Source organism: Entelurus aequoreus, linkage group LG07, assembly GCF_033978785.1.
Source record: "Entelurus aequoreus isolate RoL-2023_Sb linkage group LG07, RoL_Eaeq_v1.1, whole genome shotgun sequence".
Classification (NCBI taxonomy): Eukaryota; Metazoa; Chordata; class Actinopteri; order Syngnathiformes; family Syngnathidae; genus Entelurus; species Entelurus aequoreus.
The window spans coordinates 37,394,019-37,416,442 of NC_084737.1; the positions used below are offsets into that span (position 1 = coordinate 37,394,019).

General features: G+C 40.8%; 1 protein-coding gene across 3 annotated transcripts; it reads left to right on the plus strand.

The window, feature by feature from the left end:
• On the plus strand, positions 1–15,878 carry wdr13 (WD repeat domain 13). Of its 3 annotated transcripts, none has more exons than XM_062053463.1 (10): positions 1–110; positions 6,712–6,798; positions 6,896–7,127; positions 8,418–8,527; positions 8,620–8,750; positions 9,732–10,039; positions 10,526–10,706; positions 13,993–14,134; positions 14,205–14,323; positions 15,134–15,878. In XM_062053463.1, the coding sequence occupies exons 2-10, from the start codon at positions 6,758–6,760 to the stop codon at positions 15,316–15,318; spliced, it is 1,449 nt and encodes a 482-aa protein (XP_061909447.1). In that variant the 5' UTR covers positions 1–110; positions 6,712–6,757; the 3' UTR covers positions 15,319–15,878. The 3 variants fall into 3 exon arrangements, with proteins under 3 accessions (XP_061909447.1, XP_061909449.1, XP_061909446.1); XM_062053465.1 differs by having other exon boundaries at positions 100–230; XM_062053462.1 differs by lacking the exon at positions 1–110 and adding an exon at positions 270–459.
• The last annotated feature ends 6,546 nt before the right edge of the window (positions 15,879–22,424 follow it).

Below are 22,424 nucleotides of genomic sequence, written 5' to 3' on the forward strand. Positions count from 1 at the left end.
GAGTATCGATATATCGATACCACAGGATCGATACGCACATCCCTAGTTCCTGGCGCCCGCATATCACGTGACTTTACCGGAAGAGCGACGATGGGGAAAATCTGAAGAAGGTACGTCGTTTTCCAATATTGTTCTCGTCGTTTCTTCGCTCTTTTGTCCCGGTGAATGTTTGGTGGCATATACAGCACTTTACAAGCGACGAGTAACTTCGTGTAAACCGAGAATAGATGGTAAATATTGTTGCTTGCTGAATGCTAGCTTAGCCGCGTTAGCAGTGAAAGCTTCGCCAACCTTTTCGGAATTAAGATATAACTGTCAGCAGAAATAATCACACATTTCGGAATGGGTTTGATCACACACGTGGTGACACTTATTCATTTGCCGGTTATTACTATACTTGCTTGCTCACGCTGACACAGGATCGTTAGTAGAATGTTCCAGGCTATGTGATGATATGAAGTGAGTATGTTCTATATTCTTGAGAAGGCATGGTATGGAAGTTGATTTGTGACTTTATTACGAAAGCTTTTTTTTCTTATGTAACTGAATTTGTTGCATTTTTAATTTTGTTAACTGATTTTTTTTTAAATCAAATTATGCTGACAATTTCAGTGAACAAAAATCAGTAGCAAAATACGTGTTTAAAAATTCAGTGTATAGAAAATTCAGTGTGTAAAAAATTCAGTGTTTTTTATTTTTATATATATTTTTTGTAATAAGCTACGGATTTTTCTGTATTTGTACTCCAGCTCTCCCACCCCCAAAGACATGCACCTGGGGATAGGTTGATTGGCAACACTAAATTGGCCCTAGTGTGTGAATGTGAGTGTGAATGTTGTCTGTCTATCTGTGTTGGCCCTGTGATGAGGTGGCGACTTGCCCGGGGTGTACCCCGCCTTCTGCCCATGTGCAGCTGAGATAGGCTCCAGCGACCCCGAAAGGGACAAGCGGTAGAAAATGGATGGATGTTCTGATCAAAACAAAGTTTCCCCACAGGAGTGTCAAGTGGATCATTCACAATTGTTATAGCAGAAAGAGGAAATTAATAACCCCTGTACAACATAACAACACCTGTTGGAATGGCATCAAATACAATGGCAAATTGTGAGTCACAGGCACCTTAAAATGGTTGAGAAATTATTTGTAATTAAAAAGTTTACCTTCCTTATTGAAAAGCTGACTCACCAAAATAATACCATTCTTAATAATAATAATAATAATACCTGGGATTTATATAGCGCTTTTCTAAGTACCCAAAGTCGCTTTACATGTTAAAAACCCACCATTCATTCACACCTGGTGGTGGTAAGCTACTTTCGTAGCCACAGCTGCCCTCGGGTAGACTGATGGAATTCTTGAACCAATTGTTGAAGACAAGTGATTTCCTTTTGTAACATATGTCTCTGTTGTTCCAAATGAAGTATTTCGTAGGTGAGAAATAGTGCTTATAGAAAAGAGACCATGCCAGCAGGGATTGTTTATGGAAGTTTGAAAGATAAACAGGAATCCTATCAATATTGTAGTTACAGAATAACAAAAGTTTTAGGCCTCTCAGATTAGAAAACACTTGATGATAAATGAAGTTCAAAATTGAGGTAGGAGCTTTCAAATAATGCCTTATCCAATTAATCTTGAAGTTGTTGTCATTGCACACCCTCCCTGATAGGAGCAGGGCCTGAGGATGATGGGGGATCGACGTCGATCTCTCGGAGTGAAGTCACTGAGGTAGTTAGACAACTCCACAGTGGCAAAGCTCCGGGGGTTGACGAGATCCGTCCAGAAATGCTGAAGGCTCTGGGTGTTGATGGGCTGTCTTGGTTGATACGCCTTTTTAACATTGCGTGGAAGTCTGGGACAGTGCCGAGGGAGTGGCAGACTGGGGTGGTGGTTCCCCTTTTCAAAAAGGGGGACCAGAGGGTGTGTGCTAATTACAGGGGTATCACACTACTCAGCCTCCCTGGGAAAGTTTACGCCAAGGTACTGGAAAGGAGGGTCCGGCCGATAGTTGAACCTCAGATTCAAGAGGAGCAATGTGGATTCCGTCCTGGTCGTGGAACAACTGACCAACTCTTTACGCTTGCGGGAATCCTGGAGAGGGCCTGGGAGTATGCCTATCCAGTCTACATGTGTTTTGTGGATTTGGAGAAGGCGTATGACCGCGTCCCTCGGGAGATCTTGTGGGAGGTGCTGAGGGAGTACGGAGTGAGGGGAACCCTGCTGAGGGCCATCCAATCTCTGTACAACCAAAGCGAGAGTTGTGTCCGGGTGCTTGGATGTAAGTCGGATCCGTTTCCAGTGGGGGTTGGTCTCCGCCAGGGCTGCGCTCTGTCACCTATCCTGTTTGTGATTTTCATGGACAGGATTTCTAGGCGGAGTCGTGGCCATGGCGGAGAGGGTATATGTCTTGGGGGGCTAAAGGTTGCGTCACTGCTGTTTGCAGATGATGTGGTCCTGATGGCACCTTCGGTTCGTGACCTTCAGCTCTCACTGGATCGGTTCGCAGCCGAGTGTTCAGCGGCTGGAATGAGGATCAGCATCTCCAAATCTGAGGCCATGGTTCTCAGCAGGAAACCGATGGTTTGTACAGTCCGGGTAGGGGACAGGACTCTGTCCCAGGTGGAGGAGTTTAAGTATCTCGGGGTCTTGTTCACGAGTGAGGGAAAGATGGAGAAGGAAATCAGCCGGAGAATCGGAGCAGCTGGGGCAGTATTGCAGTCTCTCTGCCGCACTGTTGTGACGAAACGGGAGCTGAGCCAGAAGGCAAAGCTCTCGGTCTACCGAGCTATCTACATTCCTACTCTCACCTATGGTCGTGAAGTGTGGGTAATGACCGAAAGAATAAGATCGCGGATACAAGCGGCCGAAATGAGTTTCCTCAGAAGGGTGGCTGGCATCTCCCTTAGAGATAGGGTGAGAAGTGCAGTCACCCGAGAGAGACTCGGAGTAGAGCCGCTGCTCCTTCGCTTGGAAAGGAGCCAGCTTAGGTGGTTCGGGCATCTCGTGCGGATGCCTCACGAGCGTCTCCCTAGGGAGGTCCTCGTTGCACGTCCCACTGGGAGGAGGCCCCGCGGCAGGCCAAGGACCAGATGGGGGGATTACATCTCCTCTCTGGCCTGGGAACGCTTCGGGATTCCCCAGGAGGAAGTCGCAAATGTTGCTCTGGAGAGGGAAGTCTGGGGGTCTTTGCTGGAGCTGTTGTCCCCGCGACCCGATTCCGGATAAGCGGTTGAAGATGGAGATGGAGTTGTTGTCATTAGAACAGAATTCTTAATTTAATGAATTTAGTTTTTTCAAATAAAGTGAAGTATTTTGTCAATAGTCTTACCATTTTTTTATATGTAAGCCTAGAGATACCTTCTGCTTTGGAAAGTAATGTTCTGCCTTTAAGGATAAATATATCTGCAGCCATTGGTTAAATATTTTCTTGTTTTTTTCTACAATTGGAGAAAAGTTCCGGAACCTGACAGGTTGTTATTTTTTTTGTTTGTTTTGTTTTTAATGTTATAAACCTTTTATATATATTATGCAACATTTACATACAGTCAAGAAATAATAATAAACAAAACAAATACAGAAACAGTACAAAACAGCGGCAGGGGGTTGTAAACTCAAAAAAATTCAGTGTTTAAAAAAAAAAATCAATGCAGAAAAATTATCTGCTTCAAAACGCAATACACACTTCCGGTAAAGTAAGACTAAAGTAATCGATCCTAGTGTCTTCAGAACCAGCCTATGAGGTGTCCAGTTTGAAGTCACGTGACACATGTTTTTTTTTTTTACCAGGAAGCAGGTTATGCAGCACTCCATGCTACAGGCCATGTACAGTAATCTGCGTTATGTGTTTGGACCCCTTTTTATTAACACTTTAACAGTGGAGGTTCCTGTGCATTAGTGAAAAAAATTGATAAACACCGATCACTTGATGATACAATCACTCACACAATAATACCAAAAACATTATAACAGAATGTACTAAAGATAACAATCAGTGGCCTAGTGGTTAGAGTGTCCGCCCTGAGATCGTTAGGTTTTGAGTTCAAACCCCGGCTGAGTCATACCAAAGACTATAAAAATGGGACCCCATTACCTCCCTGCTTGGCACTCAGCATCAAGGTTTGGAATTGGGGGTTAAATCACCAAAAATGATTCCCGGGCACGTCCACCGCTGCTGCCCACTGTTCCCCTCACCTCCCAGGGGGTGGAACAAGGGGATGGGTCAAATGCAGAGGACACATTTCACCACACCTAGTGTGTGTGTGACAATCATTGGCACTTTAACTTAATTTAACTTTAAATAAAACACTGAATATTGAGCATATATGAATCTTTCTCCTAGTCCCAGACAACCTCCTTGACCGCTTTTTTTAAATAATTGAGTAAGAACAACAAAGATGCAACAAACACGGCAAAATATATAACACAAAAGATGAAAAACATTCACATTCGATATACATAAATATCACTTTTCTGCAGAACTTTTTTGTAGAAATCTGTCTCCATCTGACACTCGCGTCTCAAGTTTGTTGCTGTGTAAACAAGCCCCGTCGACTCTACTTCTTGCCTTGTCTGCATGAGCTGCTGTGACGCAGTTCCTATGGTTACCATAGTAACCTGTATGTCAAAAGTGGAGATTTTAACCATTAGAATCACTTCAATAGTTTGGAAACATCCAGCAGGCCACATTGAGATGTTTATCATGTTTTACTTTGCCCAGGTACCCAAGGTAACAGCCTTTTTGCTGCTTTGCAAGACCCGTGACATGACTTCAAACTTCACACCTCATTGGCTGGTTCTGAAACAGGATCCATTGCTTCAGTCTTAATTCGCCGGAAGTGGGTCATGCATTTTGAAGCAGCAAAATGTTCTGTACTGAATTTTTTAGCACTAGATTTTAAAAGACTGAATTTGATACACTGACTTTTTATACACTGAATTTTAAAGGCCTACTGAAACCCACTACTACCGACCACGCAGTCTGATAGTTTATATATCAATGATGAAATCTTAACATTGCAACACATGCCAATACGGCCGGGTTAACTTATAAAGTGCAATTTTAAATTTCCAGCGAAACTTCCGGTTCAAAAAGTCTAGGTATGATGACGTATGCGCGTGACGTCGAGGGTTGAAACGGAAGTATTCGGACACATCACAATACAAACAGCTCTGTTTTCATCGCAAAATTCCACAGTATTCTGGACATCTGTGTTGGTGAATCTTTTGCAATTTGTTTAATGAACAATGGAGACTGCAAAGAAGAAAGCTGTAGGTGGGATCGGTGTATTAGCGGCGGCTGCAGCAACACAACCAGGAGGACTTAGCTGGATAGCAGACGCGGGTACCGTGACTACAGCTTTGGCTTCCAAACATTTGATCGCTTGCCCATACGTGTGTGTCGCTATGTGCATGTCACGTACGTAACTTTGGGGAAATATATGTTTCTTGCCGACTCTGATGGCGGCCGGGGTGTCGTCAAAAGCTACAACGCCCGCCGCCGCCCCGCTGTCCTCACCTTGACTTCCTCCGTCTCCGGGCCGCCGACCGCATCGATGATCGGGTGAAGTCCTTCGTCGCACCGTCGATCGCTGGAACGCAGGTGAGCACGGGTCGTGATGAGCAGATGAGAGCTGGCGTAGGTGGATAGCTAATGTTTTTAGCATAGCTCTGTGAGGTCTTAGCTTCAATGGCGTCGTTAGAAACAGCATTGTTAAGCTTCGCCAGGCTGGAAAGCATTAACCGTGTAGTTGCAGGTCCAGGGTTTAATAGTATTGTTGATTTTCTGTCTATCCTTCCAGTCAGGGGCTTATTTCTTTTGTTTCTATCTGCAGTTAAGCCCGATGCTATCACGCTAGCTCTGTAGCTACAGTGTTTCGCCGATGTATTGTCGTGGAGATAAAAGTCACTGTGAATGTCCATTTCGCGTTCTCGACCCTCATTTTCAAGAGGATATAGTATCAGAGGTGGTTTAAAATACAAATCCGTGATCCACAATAGAAAAAGGAGAGAGTGTGGAATCCAATGTACCTAAGTTACGGTCAGAGCGAAAAAAGATACGTCCTGCAATGCACTCTAATCCTTCACTCTAACGTTCCTCATCCACAAATCTCTCATCCTGGCTCAAATTAATGGGGAAATCGTCGCTTTCTTGGTCCGAATAGCTCTCGCTGCATTGAAAACAATGGGGAAATGTGAGGAGCCTTTCAACCTGCGACGTCACGCTACTTCCGGTACAGGCAAGGCTTTTTTTATCAGCGACCAAAAGTTGCGAACTTTATCGTCGATGTTCTCTACTAAATCCTTTTAGCAAAAATATGGCAATATCGCGAAATGATCAAGTATGACACATAGAATGGATCTGCTATCCCCGTTTAAATTAAAAAAAAATCATTTCAGTAGGCCTTTAAAACAAGCATTTTGCTACCAATATTTTTCACTGAAATTCTCAGCAATATGTAATGTAAAAAAATTCAGTTCACAAATTTGTACTGCAAAATATTCAGTTACATAAATTCAGTGTCAAAAAAAGCTTTTGTAATAAAGACACATATTACCGGTAACCAACACAGATGGTGACACTTGCATGAATATATATACACCCACCATTTTACCTAATTTCCCATTTTCAGTCAAATTGTATCTTGGAAGTGTGTAATTAAATGTGAATTTCATCCTTCTGTGCAGCAACAAGTATGAATAAATGTTTGTTCCTAGTTCCTGCCCTGGCAGTGGCTTCCTCTTCTTCCAGTGTGATTGTCTAATGGCAGCTGTTTGGCAGCAGGTTTTGGCAGTGGACGCAAGGTGAGACAAACTTAACCAGTGACAGAACTGTCCTAGACAGTGCCATTTTTCACTGAACCCTTCTGAGTCGCTGTGTTTTCATTTTGTTTTACCACAGGTACAATGCTTACCGCACGCCCACCTTCCCACAGTTCCGAACTCAATACATCCGCCGACGCAGCCAGCTGCTCAGAGAGAACGCCAAGTGTGGCTTTGAGCCAGGGCTGCGCAGGCAGTATCTGAGGCTGCGCAGTCAGCTGCTGGCCCTGCGCTACGGGCCCCTGTCAGAGCAAAGCAGCTTTAGGGCCAGCAGTGTGCGCAGCTCCCGCACCACACTGGACCGCATGGAGGTCAGACCCAGAGAAACCTAAAGAGGGAGAGAGAAGGAATGCTAATTTGGAAGAAGACATCTAAAAACATACTTCGGGTGTCAATTGGTTTGACAACCCTTATAAGATGTCCATGCATACGAAGCTGAGCAGCTTGTCTGGCACTGCCTGCACGTATTGGATATTGTTGTATCGCATATAAAATATTGGCAACATTATTGACACACTGGGCTATTGTTCCGGAAAATGTAACATATGTAGTTGTTGTTCATTTTGCAGCTTGTAATAACATTGTGGTAACATTCTCCATGATTTTACAGTACACTGTTACCTCAACTTAGGAGCACATTGCGTTCCACGACTGAGCAGGTTACTCAAAAACTCGTATCTTAAAGCATCCCCCATTTATTAAGATAGATTTAAATCTGTTTAATCCATGCTTGGCCCTCCCCCCAAAAAGCAACATTTTAACATGTAACATGCCTTTTTATGAAGAAAAATAAACTTTTAGACAAGGAATACTGTAAAAAAACATTACAATAGCATGTAGTATAAACAGCTTCTGTAGTTGTATAAATAATTAAATAATATTGTTCAGCATTTACCTTGGGAGACGGACTAATGCGGTGTCTTCTTTGGGCTGCTTCTCAGTCCAGTGTTGTGAAGTATGCTTATTATCTGATTGCTGGTTGCGTGTTTCTCGTAACATCTGGCTTTAGCAACACTGCCTACGTCGTTTAACAATGGGAACTAGAAAATTGCTGTTTATGTTCCACAGGGACGTATTTGAGTGACGGACCGTATAGGTGAGAGTTCACAGCTAGTGATTATGTATGCCTGTACTAAAAATAAGGCTCGACCATCCAGTTTGTTGAGCCAGGACTATAGAGAGCATATTGAAACATGTCAAAAACATCATCTGCAGCTTCTCAATATTTTTATGAATAATTGTTCATCTTTTGGACTTTTATGGCTCCATGTTGCGGCTTGTAATGCTGTGGGGGGGGGCTTAATCGCACGGTAGGCAAATAGCATTGTAGGACATATTTTTAAGGATTTTTTCTTTCTTTGATGGCATGTAACTGTCCGAATGTCATATTGCAAATATTATTTTTATGGGAAACCAAATAGTCTCTCCTTATCTACAATGCAGTGATAAATTAATTTATTTGATGATTTTGATTGGAGGTGTTTCAATTATGTTGCCAATATACTGTATAAGTATGTATATGAAAAGTTCATAGTGCCCAGAGTATTTATTATTTGCTTTCTGACAGGTATTTTCTCCCCCTTCCTTCTCATCATGAGTAGGACTTCGAGGAGGACCCTCGTGCCCAAGGGGCTCGTGGCCATCGCCGGTCCGTCAGTAGAGGCTCCTACCAGCTGCAGGCCCAGATGAACAGAGCTGTCCACGATGAAAGGTAAATCACTTTTTTGTTTTATTATTCAAATGTCAGAATGTTTGAGATGTGTTGTATGTTGAAGTACTGACAATGCTGGTTTTGGTCTGAAGGCCTCCGGGCAGTTTGGTGCCAACATCAGTGGCTGAGGCGAGTCGAGCCATGGCTGGGGACACAACTTTGAGTGAAAACTATGCTTTTGCTGGAATGCACCACATATTTGACCAGCATGTTGACTCTGCAGGTAGGCAAATGTCTTTTAGTAGGTGTGGTTGCACATACTTGTGCACTTTAAGTGCCACATCCACATGATTTTACAACATGAATGCCTCGTAGGGTGAAACAGGGGAGAGTGTTGGTGGGTCCGTGCATGGAAACATTTCACCAAAGATGAGACCCTTTGCACTGTCACTTGCAAACTATGCAAGTCTGTTTGTTCTCAATGTAGTTTGTCTTGTTTTTTGCATTGAGCATCGAGAGGACACTCTACCAAGTCGAATTCATTGTGTGTTAAACATACTCGACCATTAAATCTGATTCTGATTCTGAAATACAATGACAGTACAAGTACTATGCACACTCATTTGAAAAGGCACCAGCTAATGCTACCTAAAGAACGGCTAAAATCCTTGCGGCAGCACTCATTTCGCGACTTCACCAAACACACTGCTGAAACAGAGAAAAGACGGCAGTAAACCACAGATTTGCTTGTGAATATCATTGTCAAAGACGTTCGACCTTTAGCCGCAGTACATGGGGAGCGCTTCAGAGAAATGCTTGCATTTTATGAGCCTGGCTACAAAGCCCCATCATACAACACGTCATGGAACACAAACATCAGTCCGACAGCCTGCGTGAAATTTAGGGAAAGTGTGTCCCTAACAACTGATCAGTGGACATCCTCCTCTATAGAGCTGTACATAACTGTAACTGCACACCACATCACTGATGTATGGAAGCTGAGGTTCAGTGTGCTGTGCACATCTGTGATGTCAAAAATCTCACGGTTGCCAATATTTAGAATATAATCTGAATACAAATGGTTGCAATATATTGCTTCCTCCCAGGTTTTTTTTATGATGGGGAAAAATATGGATGTCATCAGCGACTAGTCTTTCATCCGGTTAGAGTTGACTTTAAAAAGTCATGCAACCCCTTATTAGTACACTAGTATGTGCATTATGTTAACTTTTCCGCTCACGCTATCTTCCTGCCCATGTTGCAGTTCCACGGTTGCAGTTTGCTAATGACGACAAGCACCTCCTGGCTTGCTGCTCGCTTGACGGCAGCTTGTCCATCATGACACTTTCCCCGCCTCCTGCTAGCGTAAAGGTGACCCTGAAAGGTCACGGAGGTCCTGTCACAGACTTTGCCTGGTCCCTCAGCAATGACGTCATCGTGTCAACATCACTAGATGGGACCCTGCGGATCTGGAACACAGAGGATGGACGGTGCATCCGAGAGGTCCGAGACCCAGAATCTAGCGAGCTGCTCTGCTGCACTTTCCAGCCGATGAACAACAACCTCACCGTGGTGAGTCCTGTCTTCAAACCTGTTTGAATCAGTTCATTCGGTTGAATCATGCGTTAAACTATTTGTTTTCAAAATGTTACTGTTCTTTTAAACCTTGTGGTTTGAATTCTGTGTTATTTGCGTTATAGTAGCTTAATAAAAATGTTGTTGCATTATTCCTGGCAGTATGTATTTGTAACATGACAAGTGAGGGACTGGCAAAGCGGGATGCACACAGTTCTATTTGTTTCATCTACTTAAGCATGACAGATGACAGTAGATGCTGTATGTTGGATCCCATTGTTCGTGCGTATATTTTGTAGCTGACCTGGCACAAATGATTTATAGTGTATATAGATGATGCACTCAGCAGCTGTGTATTATTAGCTTTGCACAGGATAACATTGACATGTTGTTTTGGAACACATTAGATTATGCAAGTTTAATGTGCTGTTTCTTTTGGAAAAAAAAACATGGAGGATTCTCACTCTGACTTGTGTTCCACAGGTGGGGAACAGTAAACACCACCTGCAGGTGGTAAACATCTCCACAGGGAAGAAGGTGAAGGGTGGCTCTAGCAAACTAACAGGCCGGGTACTGTCACTGTCCTTCGATGCTCCAGGGAGGATTCTCTGGGCAGGGGACGACAGGGGCAGTATCTTCTCCTTCCTCTTTGACATGGCAACAGGTACCATCACATTTAACTGATATTTATGACATCATTAGTGTTAGATTTTACTACAGGTGTGCATCTTTCCAATAAGACCATTCCATACGTATCTAGATACAGTACATGGAGAACAATACGTATCAGAAAATATTAATTTGAAAATGATAAGATTTAATGTGATTTGATCCAATGCGATGCAATATAATGTAATCTACTACAGTTCGTAGTTTTAACTAAAATGTGTTATATATGATCTCAGGTCAAGTCTACAAATATAACATTGTTTATTTTCAAATACATATACTTTACAAAAGAACAGAAAATTATTTATTTTTATTTTTAGTTTACCATGCCATTGTGTTTATTACTGTAACACATTACACTTCAACCACTTTGGAAAGCCACTGATTCGATGAAAACAGACTTAGTTATTTAACAATCTTGCCCTCAGCACAAATTGACTTCATCTTTTACTTTATTATAGAGCTCTGAAACGTATTTGTCAATACAATGCTGTCAACTTGGTATCCTGTACTGATGCATTAATATGTTTATTATTTCCTGAATGCCCCCATTCATCACAACACTATAAGGTTTCAAGTCTTTAACAATCAAACAGGCTGCTGAAGAAGTTATTACCTTGTCTCAAGCGAGTTATGGCCAAGTTTTGCTTGAAAGAAGCTTTGACTATCCGTGTCTTCGTTATGTTGTGTCTTTGAGCTAGCTGTACTAGTCTTTTAGTTGCCAGTTTCTCCAGTCTTCTCACAAGGTGCGTGTTATAGATCAGTGGTTCTCAAATGGGGGTACGAGTACCCCTGGGGGTACTTGAAGGTATGCCAAGCGGTACGTGAGATTTTTTTTAAATATTCTAAAAATAGCTACAATTCAAAAATCCTTTATAAATATATTTATTGAATAATACTTCAACAAAATATGAATGTAAGTTCATTAACTGAACATCAAATCAAGTAGGCTATTCCATTCAATACCATAAACCCAGAGTTTCCCCCATGCCATGATGGTTTGACCCTCACTAAAATGTCTGTCAAAAAGAACTGTGAAAAGAAATGCAACAATGCAATATTCAATGTTGACAGCTAGATTTTTTGTGGACATGTTCCATAAATAATGATGTTAAAGATTTATTTTTTTGTGAAGAAATGTTTAGAATTAAGTTCATGAATCCAGATGGATCTCTATTACAATCCCCAAAGAGGGCACTTTAAGTTGATGATTACTTCTGTGTAGAAATCTTTATTTATAATTGAATCACTTGTTTATTTTTCAACAAGTTTTTAGTTATTTTTATACCTTTTTTTCCAAATAGTTCAAGTAAGACCACTACAAATTAGCAATATTTTGCACTGTTATACAATTTAATGAATCAGAAACTGATGACATAGTGCTGTATTTTACTTCTTTATCTCTTTTTTTCAACCAAAAATGCTTTGCTCTGATTAGGGGGTACTTGAATTAAAAAAAATGTTCACAGATCACATCACTGAAAAAAGGTTGAGAACCACTGTTATAGATCATAGTCCTGTAGTCATGCAGGCCTCAAATTTTAACTTTTTAAGGTCAAGGCAAGTGTTGCCTTAAAGGAGAGCTCATATTTTAGGGCTCCAAGGCAAGTTGGAAGGGCACCGAGGCAAACATTATTTTCTTTCGAGGCAACTTGTCAGCTTTTTGTTATGTACATGTAGATGTTGTATCGGGACAGATTGATTAAGCGTTTGAGCAGAAATATGTCGTATAGGAATTAACTCTACACAATAAAACATTAACAAAATGCTGTGTCACATGAATGGTTTTTAATGTAAAAAAAACATGGTGTTTACTTTTTGATATCCATATAAAACTCAAAGCAGTTTGGCTAATGAAGAGGAAGTCTAATAAACAAGCTTTGTTCTTCTCCAACAACGCCTCCTTGTGGTTCAGTGCAACAGTTTGGTCAACAAAAATAAAGAGTGACACCTCTCACATTGAATATAAAATCTTCACAGCCGTTCAATTCGATGAGATGACAAAACATTTTAGTATTGATGTTATTTGAACACTGATACAGTTTGCAGTTAAAGAAAGGACGAGTGAGCATCCCAGTCAACAAACTAAAGACTTTATAAACAAATTGTGACAACGTTCACAACACATCGCCTGCTGCATGTTTCCTCACCTCATTAACTCTCAGTCACAGCAGTTGATAGATGCTGTATTGAGAAAATAAAAGCAACATCAAATACTTTTCTCCTTCGCTGTATACTTTTAGTGTGGGGACAAGTGCGTCTGTCTCCAATATTGACACCTGTCTCCATCTAAACACAGCAGTGCACTCTTAAACGCACGCCGGGAAGCGAGGAAAAATGACGTTAAACGAAGCGCTTGGCTCCGTTTACTCCAAGGGGAAATCTCCGGAGCAAAGGCCGTGTAGTTAGTCTGCCATGATTATCAAGCCAAACGACGCTAGTGCGCATGTGCCTGACTTCGTTGCAACAAAAATGCATTCATAAATGACAGGGTTTCGGTAATTAAAAAATTAGACGGTATTACTAACCGTCTGAATTTTTAATGGAAATTATCATTGTACCGTTCACCGTTACATCCCTCGTCCTTTAACAAGTAAAAAGTCAAGGGCGGTCATGGCATGTTTTTGCCGTCGATGTTGGTAAATTTTTTTAGGGCATTACGGCAAGTGACGAGGGCGGTCGCTTGCTGTGGTGAAATTCCAGCCCTGGTCATGCTACTGCTGTACTTTAGTGCTGTTTTACAGTCCTTGCATATGTCAGCAGTTTGATCAAGTTTACTTTTCCTCTGATACAATCTCTTTCAAACTTTTGACTTAATTGTGTGCGTGCCAGTCATTTTGTCTTTCCCTCTTTGTCTACTTGTTTGTTTACGTTACTGTGACAAGTCTTGCGTAAGTTTCTCAGGAAGCGAGAGAAGGACAGGCCTTTCGGGGACGTAGCAGATCACTTAAACCAATTCATAAGGTTGTAATTGGGCCATCAGCAGGTTTAGTTTACATTTGGATCGATTCAGGGACCCGTGTACAGATGCACTCACATCTTTTTAATTAAAACCAATCCCCGAATAATATTGCTTATTTGTTACACCCCTTGTTTTTACCTTTTTAAATAAAACAAACCTGCTGGTGTTACTGACTGGTAGAAATTGCTCCAAAATGCCGCTACAAAATCAAAATTAAAGTGTGATAGCCAGATCAGTTTATAGGAAAGCTCGAAAACAATGTGGCAAATAGTTTGTGGGTGACATGTCTCTTCTGTATGCCCCGCCCTATCACCAACAGGTAAGCTGGCCAAAGCCAAGCGCCTGGTGGTAAGTGAAGGCAGCTCCATCTGCAGCATTTCTGCTCGCTCTTGGATTAGCCGAGAGGCCAGAGACCCCTCCCTGCTGGTCAATGCTTGTGTCAATAAGCTGCTGCTCTACAGGTATGCTCTGACTATTTTAATGCATTTGTACGATTCATTTGATTTAATGCCTTTTTTGTCACCTTTGTAGGGTTGTGGATAACGAAGGTGGGCTACAGCTAAAGAAAAGCTTCTCCATTCAGCACGGCTCGCAGCTGGTCCACAGCATCTTCTGCCCCCTCATGTCCTTCAGACAGGGTGCCTGTGTTGGTAAGGTTTTCTGCTACTGAACTACAACACAACTGTGCACTCATATAGAAAGCTTGCGTGCGCACAAAAACCTGCCGTCTGCCCTTTTTCACGGCAACGGTGCGATGTATCAAATCTGACACACACAGTTGTAGCGAAGGAAAGGTGAAGTTGCAGCAGTTATCTTTTCAAATGCTTGTCTGTTTTGGCGATGTACATCCATCTTCTTTTTCACTTTGTTCCTGATGCCCGACCAGTTATTATTATAATTTTTTTGCCCGTGTGCTGTTTTCAAAAGCAGGAGAAAGAAGCACCTCTTACTGAGTCCTCATTGGGCAGTGTGTGTCATTCTCAGTCACATGGCTACTTTCCATATGATTTGTGTATTTATAAGGGGGCGTGGCCTGAGCGTGCCAAGCCCCATGCAAATCTATGGTAGATTTCAAGTAAATTGGGATGTAACAAAGAAATGTGCTTGAAGTTGTGCATGCGAACACTTTCATACATGATTGTACGTCCACGTAGCTCTCGGTACATGAGGCCCCTGTTCATTGCATGCACTCCACACAAATTACTTCAATGTAGTTTTCAAGATCTGTTTAACCTTGTTTCATGTCACTGTGGCTGTTTGTCATATTATAGCTCCTAAACCACACTATAAAACTTAACACTCTTTATTGACTGACAGTTTGTATTAAATGGCTGTTCTTTTGTCATTTTAAATATAGTCACTTAGCTCTGTGTTTTCAAACTTTGTGATATTTGTTACGTTTAATCCAATGCTTTTCACTTTGAAGATAGTAGTAAAACACTCTCATCCTCTTTTCATAGTGACGGGAAGCGAGGACGCCTGCGTCTACTTCTTTGACGTTGAACGCAACGCTAAGGCAATAGTGAACAAGTTGCAGGGTCACGGGGGACCAGTGCTGGATGTCAGTTTCAATTGTGATGAGAGCCTACTGGCCTCTGCTGATTCAACAGGCATGGTCATCATCTGGAGACGGGAGCAAAAGTAACCAATCTACCAATAATAAAGCTTCCGTGCTGCACGTGCAGACAAACCTGCTGTTAACCGTCCAGAAAGTCTGTAGATTTTTAAAATTTTATTTAACAAGCTGCTCTTAGACTTCATTGGCATTATGGTCAAGTGCAAGCAGAGCACAATGCTGCATTGGTGGTGGGGACGTCTCGAAAAACTATTAAGGTCGTGGTCACTTTTTGTGTGTATGCATTTGTAAGTCCTTTGCACCTGATTTTGTGTTTATACAAAGAAAGATACTAGCCTATGCATGTTTATTGACGGAATGAATGTGCAAGTGTTACAATGACAAACTCCAGAGAAGACATTTCAAACACCGTCAGTTCCTCTGGTGTAACAACTGTTCACTCTTTATGTATCTGTTATTGTATGTGTTTAAATGCCTTATTTGCTTTACAAGTGTGTGCACTGTCCTAGTTTTGATTTGAGACCATCTGCATTATCGTAATTTTGTAATTATGTTTGTTTGTGTGTATTTATTGCAGATGCTTATAGCTCAATTTAATGCACATCAAATAAATTGCTGTAACTGACAAAGCTTCATTTATTTGCAAACTACACCAATGTAAAGCATCAACTACATCTCTAATTTTCCATGACTGTAGAGTTTATTACATAATAAAATCTATAGTAGTGATATGAACCATCACGCTACGTCACAATATTTGACCTCAGTGTTACAGTCACGTGGATTCCGCATTGCAGATAAATACATGAGAGTTAAGAACTGATAATTAAAAGTAAATCTTAATATTCTGATTTGACGATATTTGGACAAGAATTTTAGCTGCCACTTGAAGTTTCGAAATCAATCATGCTTTGTGTTCTTGAATGTGCCATTCTCTTCAATGTTCCGGGTAGCAAGGACATTTATGAGAAGAAATAACCTGTTTGAAATCAACCCTCGAACATAAAGGAAAATAGTTACAGGGCCTTTGGTCTCAGTAAATATCCATTAGGGATGTAACGATATGAAAATTTCACATCACGGTTATCGTGACCAAAATCATCTTGGTATTGTTGAATGTGCACACAAAGTACTTAAACACACATCTTTTGACCAGGTTATTTTTTTTATAACTAAAATAGACATGCTGTTAGTAAACCGTACAGTGGTGAGAGTTCGTGCCTCACAGTGAGAAGGTCCTGGGTTTGATTGCCCGGCTTTTGGTCTATCTGTGTGGAGTTTGCATGTTGTCTCCAGGTACTCCAGCTTCCTCCCACCTCCAAAGACATGCACCTGGGGATAGGTTGATTGGCAACACTAAATTGACCCTAGTGTGTGAATGTGAGTGTGAATGTTGTCTGTCTATCTGTGTTGGCCCTGTGATGAGGTGGCCGACTGTTTGTCACGTACGGCTGTGACAGGAAGTCCTCTCCTGGGTTGTAATAATACATTGAGTCATCAAATAGGAGTCAAAGTCGTTAGAATCCTTTTTTGATATGCTGGCATGTTCAGATTTAAAATATTTCAAACCAAATATTACGTAATTTTCACATGAAACTCCGATCTAGGTGTGAGCAGGCTAGTATATGAACACATTTAGTTGTAAGTTACACAAATTATATTTATATTGGGGATAATCAGAGTTCACCCACCTCTTCTAAAGTGTTACGTATCATTGCAGCGACTATCTTTTCAAACGGGGAGCAGCACTACTTTATCTCTGGTCCTCTCGCCTGTTTTGGCCATGCACATCCATTTTGTTCGTCACCTTCGTCCTGTTGTCCGACTATTTTTTTATTTTATTTCAGCATTTGTGCTTGTCGGAGGACACATCAATGAATGTCTCTCAATCTCAACCCTCTTTTGTTTGCTGGAAACATGAGAAAGACGCACCTGCTACCATGTCATACTGAATCCTGGTTTGGCAGAGCGTGCAGATCTCAGGCACATGGTTACTGTCAATATTATTTGCGTATTTGTAAAGGGGCGTGGCATGGGCGTTATCTGGGATCAATTGCGATGTAACATAGAAATGTGCTTGGATTTGTGCGCGCGCTCACTTTAATACATCTGAATTGCTTTCTTGCGTACAATGTTTTCTGGATTTGAACGTATGCCTATCCATGCAACGCTTAAAACATGGGGTGCTGGGGCTTTTGTTTAAATTTTAAGATTTGTTTCATTTAATTCCATCCATTATAAAATATGTCATAAAAGATCAATAATTTGATTGTTTTAATCAAGTTGGAAATGTGTAGCACAATTTACACCAGGGGTCTCAAACTCAACTTACCGGGGGCCTTTAAAGGCAGAGTCTGTAGGGCTGGGCTGCATCAGGTATTCTTTTATTTTTATTTTTTAACACAAAATAAGATGAAAAAATAAACAAACAAATTAAGAAATAATATTGATATAATATTCTAATTCAAATTATTAATATTATTATAATATATATTCTTGATGGACAGGTGTTGCTATGTTACTGCAGATTACATTAGGCTACATTGAGTTCCTTACTTTTCTTTTATCCCGCCACGTACGCATCACTTTGATTTATTTTGTCAGAGAGAGACATATACGTCTAATGTCCCACTGGGCAGCAACTTAAAAATATATTTTTTGGAAGTGTTATAAGCGCAGCACACTGGGATGACTGTCTCTGTGTGCCTAAAAGAAGCAAGGCAGCCAGCCAGGCATGGAAGAAAACTCTCCATGGCAACGCTGCTGTAACTTTCACTCATTGAGAAATGTTTCTGTGCTTGCGTCAAGCCCGGTCCATGTCCCGCCCCTAAGAGCTATATACCCCACCGTGATTGGTAGGTTCGTTCAGCTCCACACACAACACTGTAAAGTGCCATTTATATAAAAGTCGTGGGCCGCACTGACATTAAACTTTCATATTAGGTGGGGGCCATAAAATATTGTTTTGTGGGTCATAAATGGCCCCAGGGCCGTGAGTTTGAGACCAATGATGACCTACACCCATCTGTGTGAAGATGGCCCCCTACCCTGTCCAAATCTCCCCAAACTTGTCCCAATCGTCTGTGCTGCAAAAAAAGTTGTTTATGCGTTATGATTTTAAAATCATTAACGTTTTATGTTTTTATAAGCTTATTAACATGTAGTTAACCTGTTTTAATCATAACCAGAACTCCCCTAACAATGTTAAAATATCCCCAAACTTGTCCCATTTGTTTGTGCTACGTCTGTGCTGCAAAACATTTAGTTTGTGTCATTGCAGTTTTTAAGTTAACGTTTTATGTTTTTTTATGGTATTAAAGTGTTATTATTATTCATAAACAGCCCTCCAACCATGTGCACAATCTTCTCAAACTTGCCCCAATCCTTTGTTACGTTTTTGCATTGCAAAAACATGTGGTCTAACTATTGAAGTTTTTAAATTATTACCCACTTATGATTAATAACCAGCTCAATAAAACGTTAATAACTTAGTTACAATAAACCATTTTGCAGCAGAAACGTAGCACAAACCAATGGAAAAGGTTTAGGGTGATTTGGACAAAAATGACATGACTAGTCAGAAAATGTGTTTTGGAATAACTTAAAAAAAAAAAAAAATTCACACACAAAACATGTTTGCAGAACAAACTAGCACAAACAATTGAGACACGTTGGGGAGATTAGGACAATGTGTGTGTGTGTGTGTGTGTGTGTGTGTGTGTGTGTGTGTGTGTGTGTGTGTGTGTGTGTGTGTGTGTGTGTGTGTGTGTGTGTGTGTGTGTGTGTGTGTGTGTGTGTGTGTGTGTGTGTGTGTGTGTGTGTGTGTGTGTGTGTGTGCAAAATAGTTCATTCGTTCTGGTAACAACACACCCAGATTTCACTAGTCACTCAACACAGACGTCACAAGGTCATCAAAGCTCACATTTACAGTATGCATTCATACAACATTTGGAAACCAGGAGGAGGTGACAGAAGAAAGGTAACAATATGATAAATCCAAACAAAGTATGTTTACACTTTTGTTTCTCAAAGCACATATGATGACAACCTTGATTACATTTTTCGAAACAGGGGAGGCTTAACCCCCAGTAGATACACTAATAATTGTAATTATCATAATGATGTATTATTATCATCCACTAATGGTAATCCTACATGAATTAGATAACCAGAACAAAAATTTTATAAAGTTGTTGCTTTGACCTGTTTGACCTGCTGCCCTCAGGAAGTCGCTACAGGGTCATCGGGTCTAAGACAAACAAACTCAAGAACAGTTTTTTCCCTAAAGCCATAACCACGGTGAACTCTCATTGACACTGATTTTATAGTCTAGCACCCCTCTGTGTGCACTTTTTACTTTCCACCCACAGTCTGAATGCTTCTGTATATATGTATATAGTATATTATTTAAACCAGTGGTCCCCAACCTTTTTGTAACTGCGGACCGGTCAACGCTTGAAAATGTGTCCCACGGACCAGGGGGGGGGGGTTATTTTTTATTTTTTTGTCATAAAAAAATACAATCAATCAATCATGTGTGCTTACGGACTGTATCCCTGCTGACTGTATTGATCTATATTGATATATAATGTAGGAACCAGAAATATTAATAACAGAAAGAAACAACCCTTTTGTGCGAATGAGTGTGAATGAGTGTAAATGGGGGAGGGAGGTTTTTTGGGTTGGTGCACTAGTTGTAAGTTTATCTCGTGTTTTTTATGTTGATTTAATTTAAAAATAAATGGATAAATAAAACATTTTTATTTTAATTTTTTAAATTTTATTTCTTGTGCGGCCCGGTACCAATCGATCCACGGACCGGTACCGGGCCGTGGCCCGGTGGTTGGGTACCACTGATTTAAACAACACATTCAGAACATTCGTTCTCAGGACTGGACTGTGCACCTTACCTCCTTTTGCACTATTTTTCTTTTCTTTCCTTCCTATGTTTTGCATATTTGTAGACTGCAGCACTGATACTGGAGTTGCTTTTAATCTCATTGTACCTGTGTATAGTGACAATAAAAGGCATTCTATTCTATTCTATATCAAATCTTGGGGACAAACTGCATGCTGTCTTTTAAAAGGCTAATTTCAAACAAATAAGGTCAATAATTACTTTTCAGGAGTCTAACAATATTGATAGTAAGTAAGTCATGTTAAAGCCTCAAATTGGGCCACAAACAGTATCTTGTTTGCCTCAAATCAGCCCTGGCTGTTGCCATGTGGATGAAAGGCGGACATGATGCAATACTTGAAAGTTCTGACCTCGAACGTTTCCGTGTGGACAGGGCTTGAGAGGACATTAGCAGGAACACAACTAACATGGCAGCATGGTTAGTTAGCACAGCTGCCTCACAGTCAGGAGATCCATTACTAAATATATCATTAGGCTCTGGGTTGTCCATAGATGTGAATATGAGTGTGAACGTGAGGACAAAATATAGAAAATGAATGGCTGAATGTTTTTGTTGAAAATGGACCCAACATGCCATCCAAGCGGCAGTGAAACCATATAGTTAAAAATGGTAATAAAATAATACTGACTGGACTGACGTCAATGTCAATCAAAGGACCCACTGACACCCATCCACACTCACAGTTTGGAGTCTTAGCATTCATGTTTTTGGACTCTGAAAGGACGTCAGAATACCAGGAGAGAACATGCAATTCCACATCAAATAAAGTCCTGATTTGAACCATGTTCCTGATCACTGTGGGGCAGCAGCAGCACAAGCACCCTTCCACTGACGTGAGAATCATCATAAAGGTAAAGGTCTTGTTTCGTTCTCCAATAAATGTCATGCAGGGACATGTTGAACTATGAGTGTCCCATAAAGACCGAATGTATTTTCTCCATAACAATGAACATTAATGTTGTTGGCTTTACGGGCTGGTCAGGAACATCCTTCTGAGCGGAAAGATTGAGATTAAAGAGATCATAATAGTCAACCTTATGTCTGTCTATGGAAGAGGTCTCAAACTTGCGGCCCCATTATTTGAGGCACTCATCTTAACTTCATAGTTTAGTTTAATTATGCCCTGCGCAGACTAAATGTCTAATAGTTGAATATTTTATGGCAATCTTGAATCCTACTAGAAAGAACACTAACTACAATAACGGTGAAGACACAAAAATGACAGCATATAACAAACCCATTGGGCAACACAAAGAGCAACTCCCTGTAAGCAAGCGGAAGTGTCTCGGACCATCTAGTCGGCAACCCAATGGTGAAAAATATAAAATTTTTACATTAAATTGTATATTTATAATATCTTTAGGCCTACCATAGGCACCGATCTACATTTCTGCCAGTGGGTGCTCGGTGTGTGTGTATAAAACAAAAAATAGACGTTCAGCGAAGTTAATACCCCATATGCTTTGTGACTTTATTATTTTGTAAAATGGACCAAACTCGCCACAAAATCAACTACAACAAGATTGATTTTTCAAAAATGATTTTAAAGATTGGAAAGTTTCCATCAATCCCACGTGGGTGCTCGACGATCGGCGCCTTTGAGGCCTACCATAGCTCAGGGTCAGAGGTAGTTAACGAATTTACTCACGGGGTAAAATCCTGATTTTGAAGGGAATATACTTCTGCAGACCGCATTCTCCACAAGCACACACAAATGAACAACTTGGAGTCTTCAATGAACTTTCTAATTTTTTGAGACAAACACATGGAGAAGACGTAAAGACTGAATGCTCAAGATTGGAACCCAGAACCTTCCTATGAGGCTGCAGTGTCTAAACTCTACAGGTAGTAGGTGGAATGTTATCGAACATTCTGGGACTGCAACGATTAGTCCAAATAATCAGCAATGTTTATTGTAAGAATTAATCAACAAAGATTTAATAATGTTGTTTAGCAAAAGTTTATTGATAGACTCCCAGGAATGTTCATGTGCACACTTGTGTTCCTTTAGGTAAATGATTGCAGCTAAATAACCCTAATAAAAATACATTTTGCACTGAATGTCATGTTTACTGGACATGATTTATTTTTACTGAGATTTTATACTTTTGTGTCATAAAGTAAAATGATTCCTTTCCCAGAAATGTATGTTGATTTTTTTATTTTACAATTGATTTCACCATAGCTTAATAGGCAGGACCCTATACAGAATTTTATTTGGAGGTATTTAGACTTAGACTTAGACAAACTTTATTG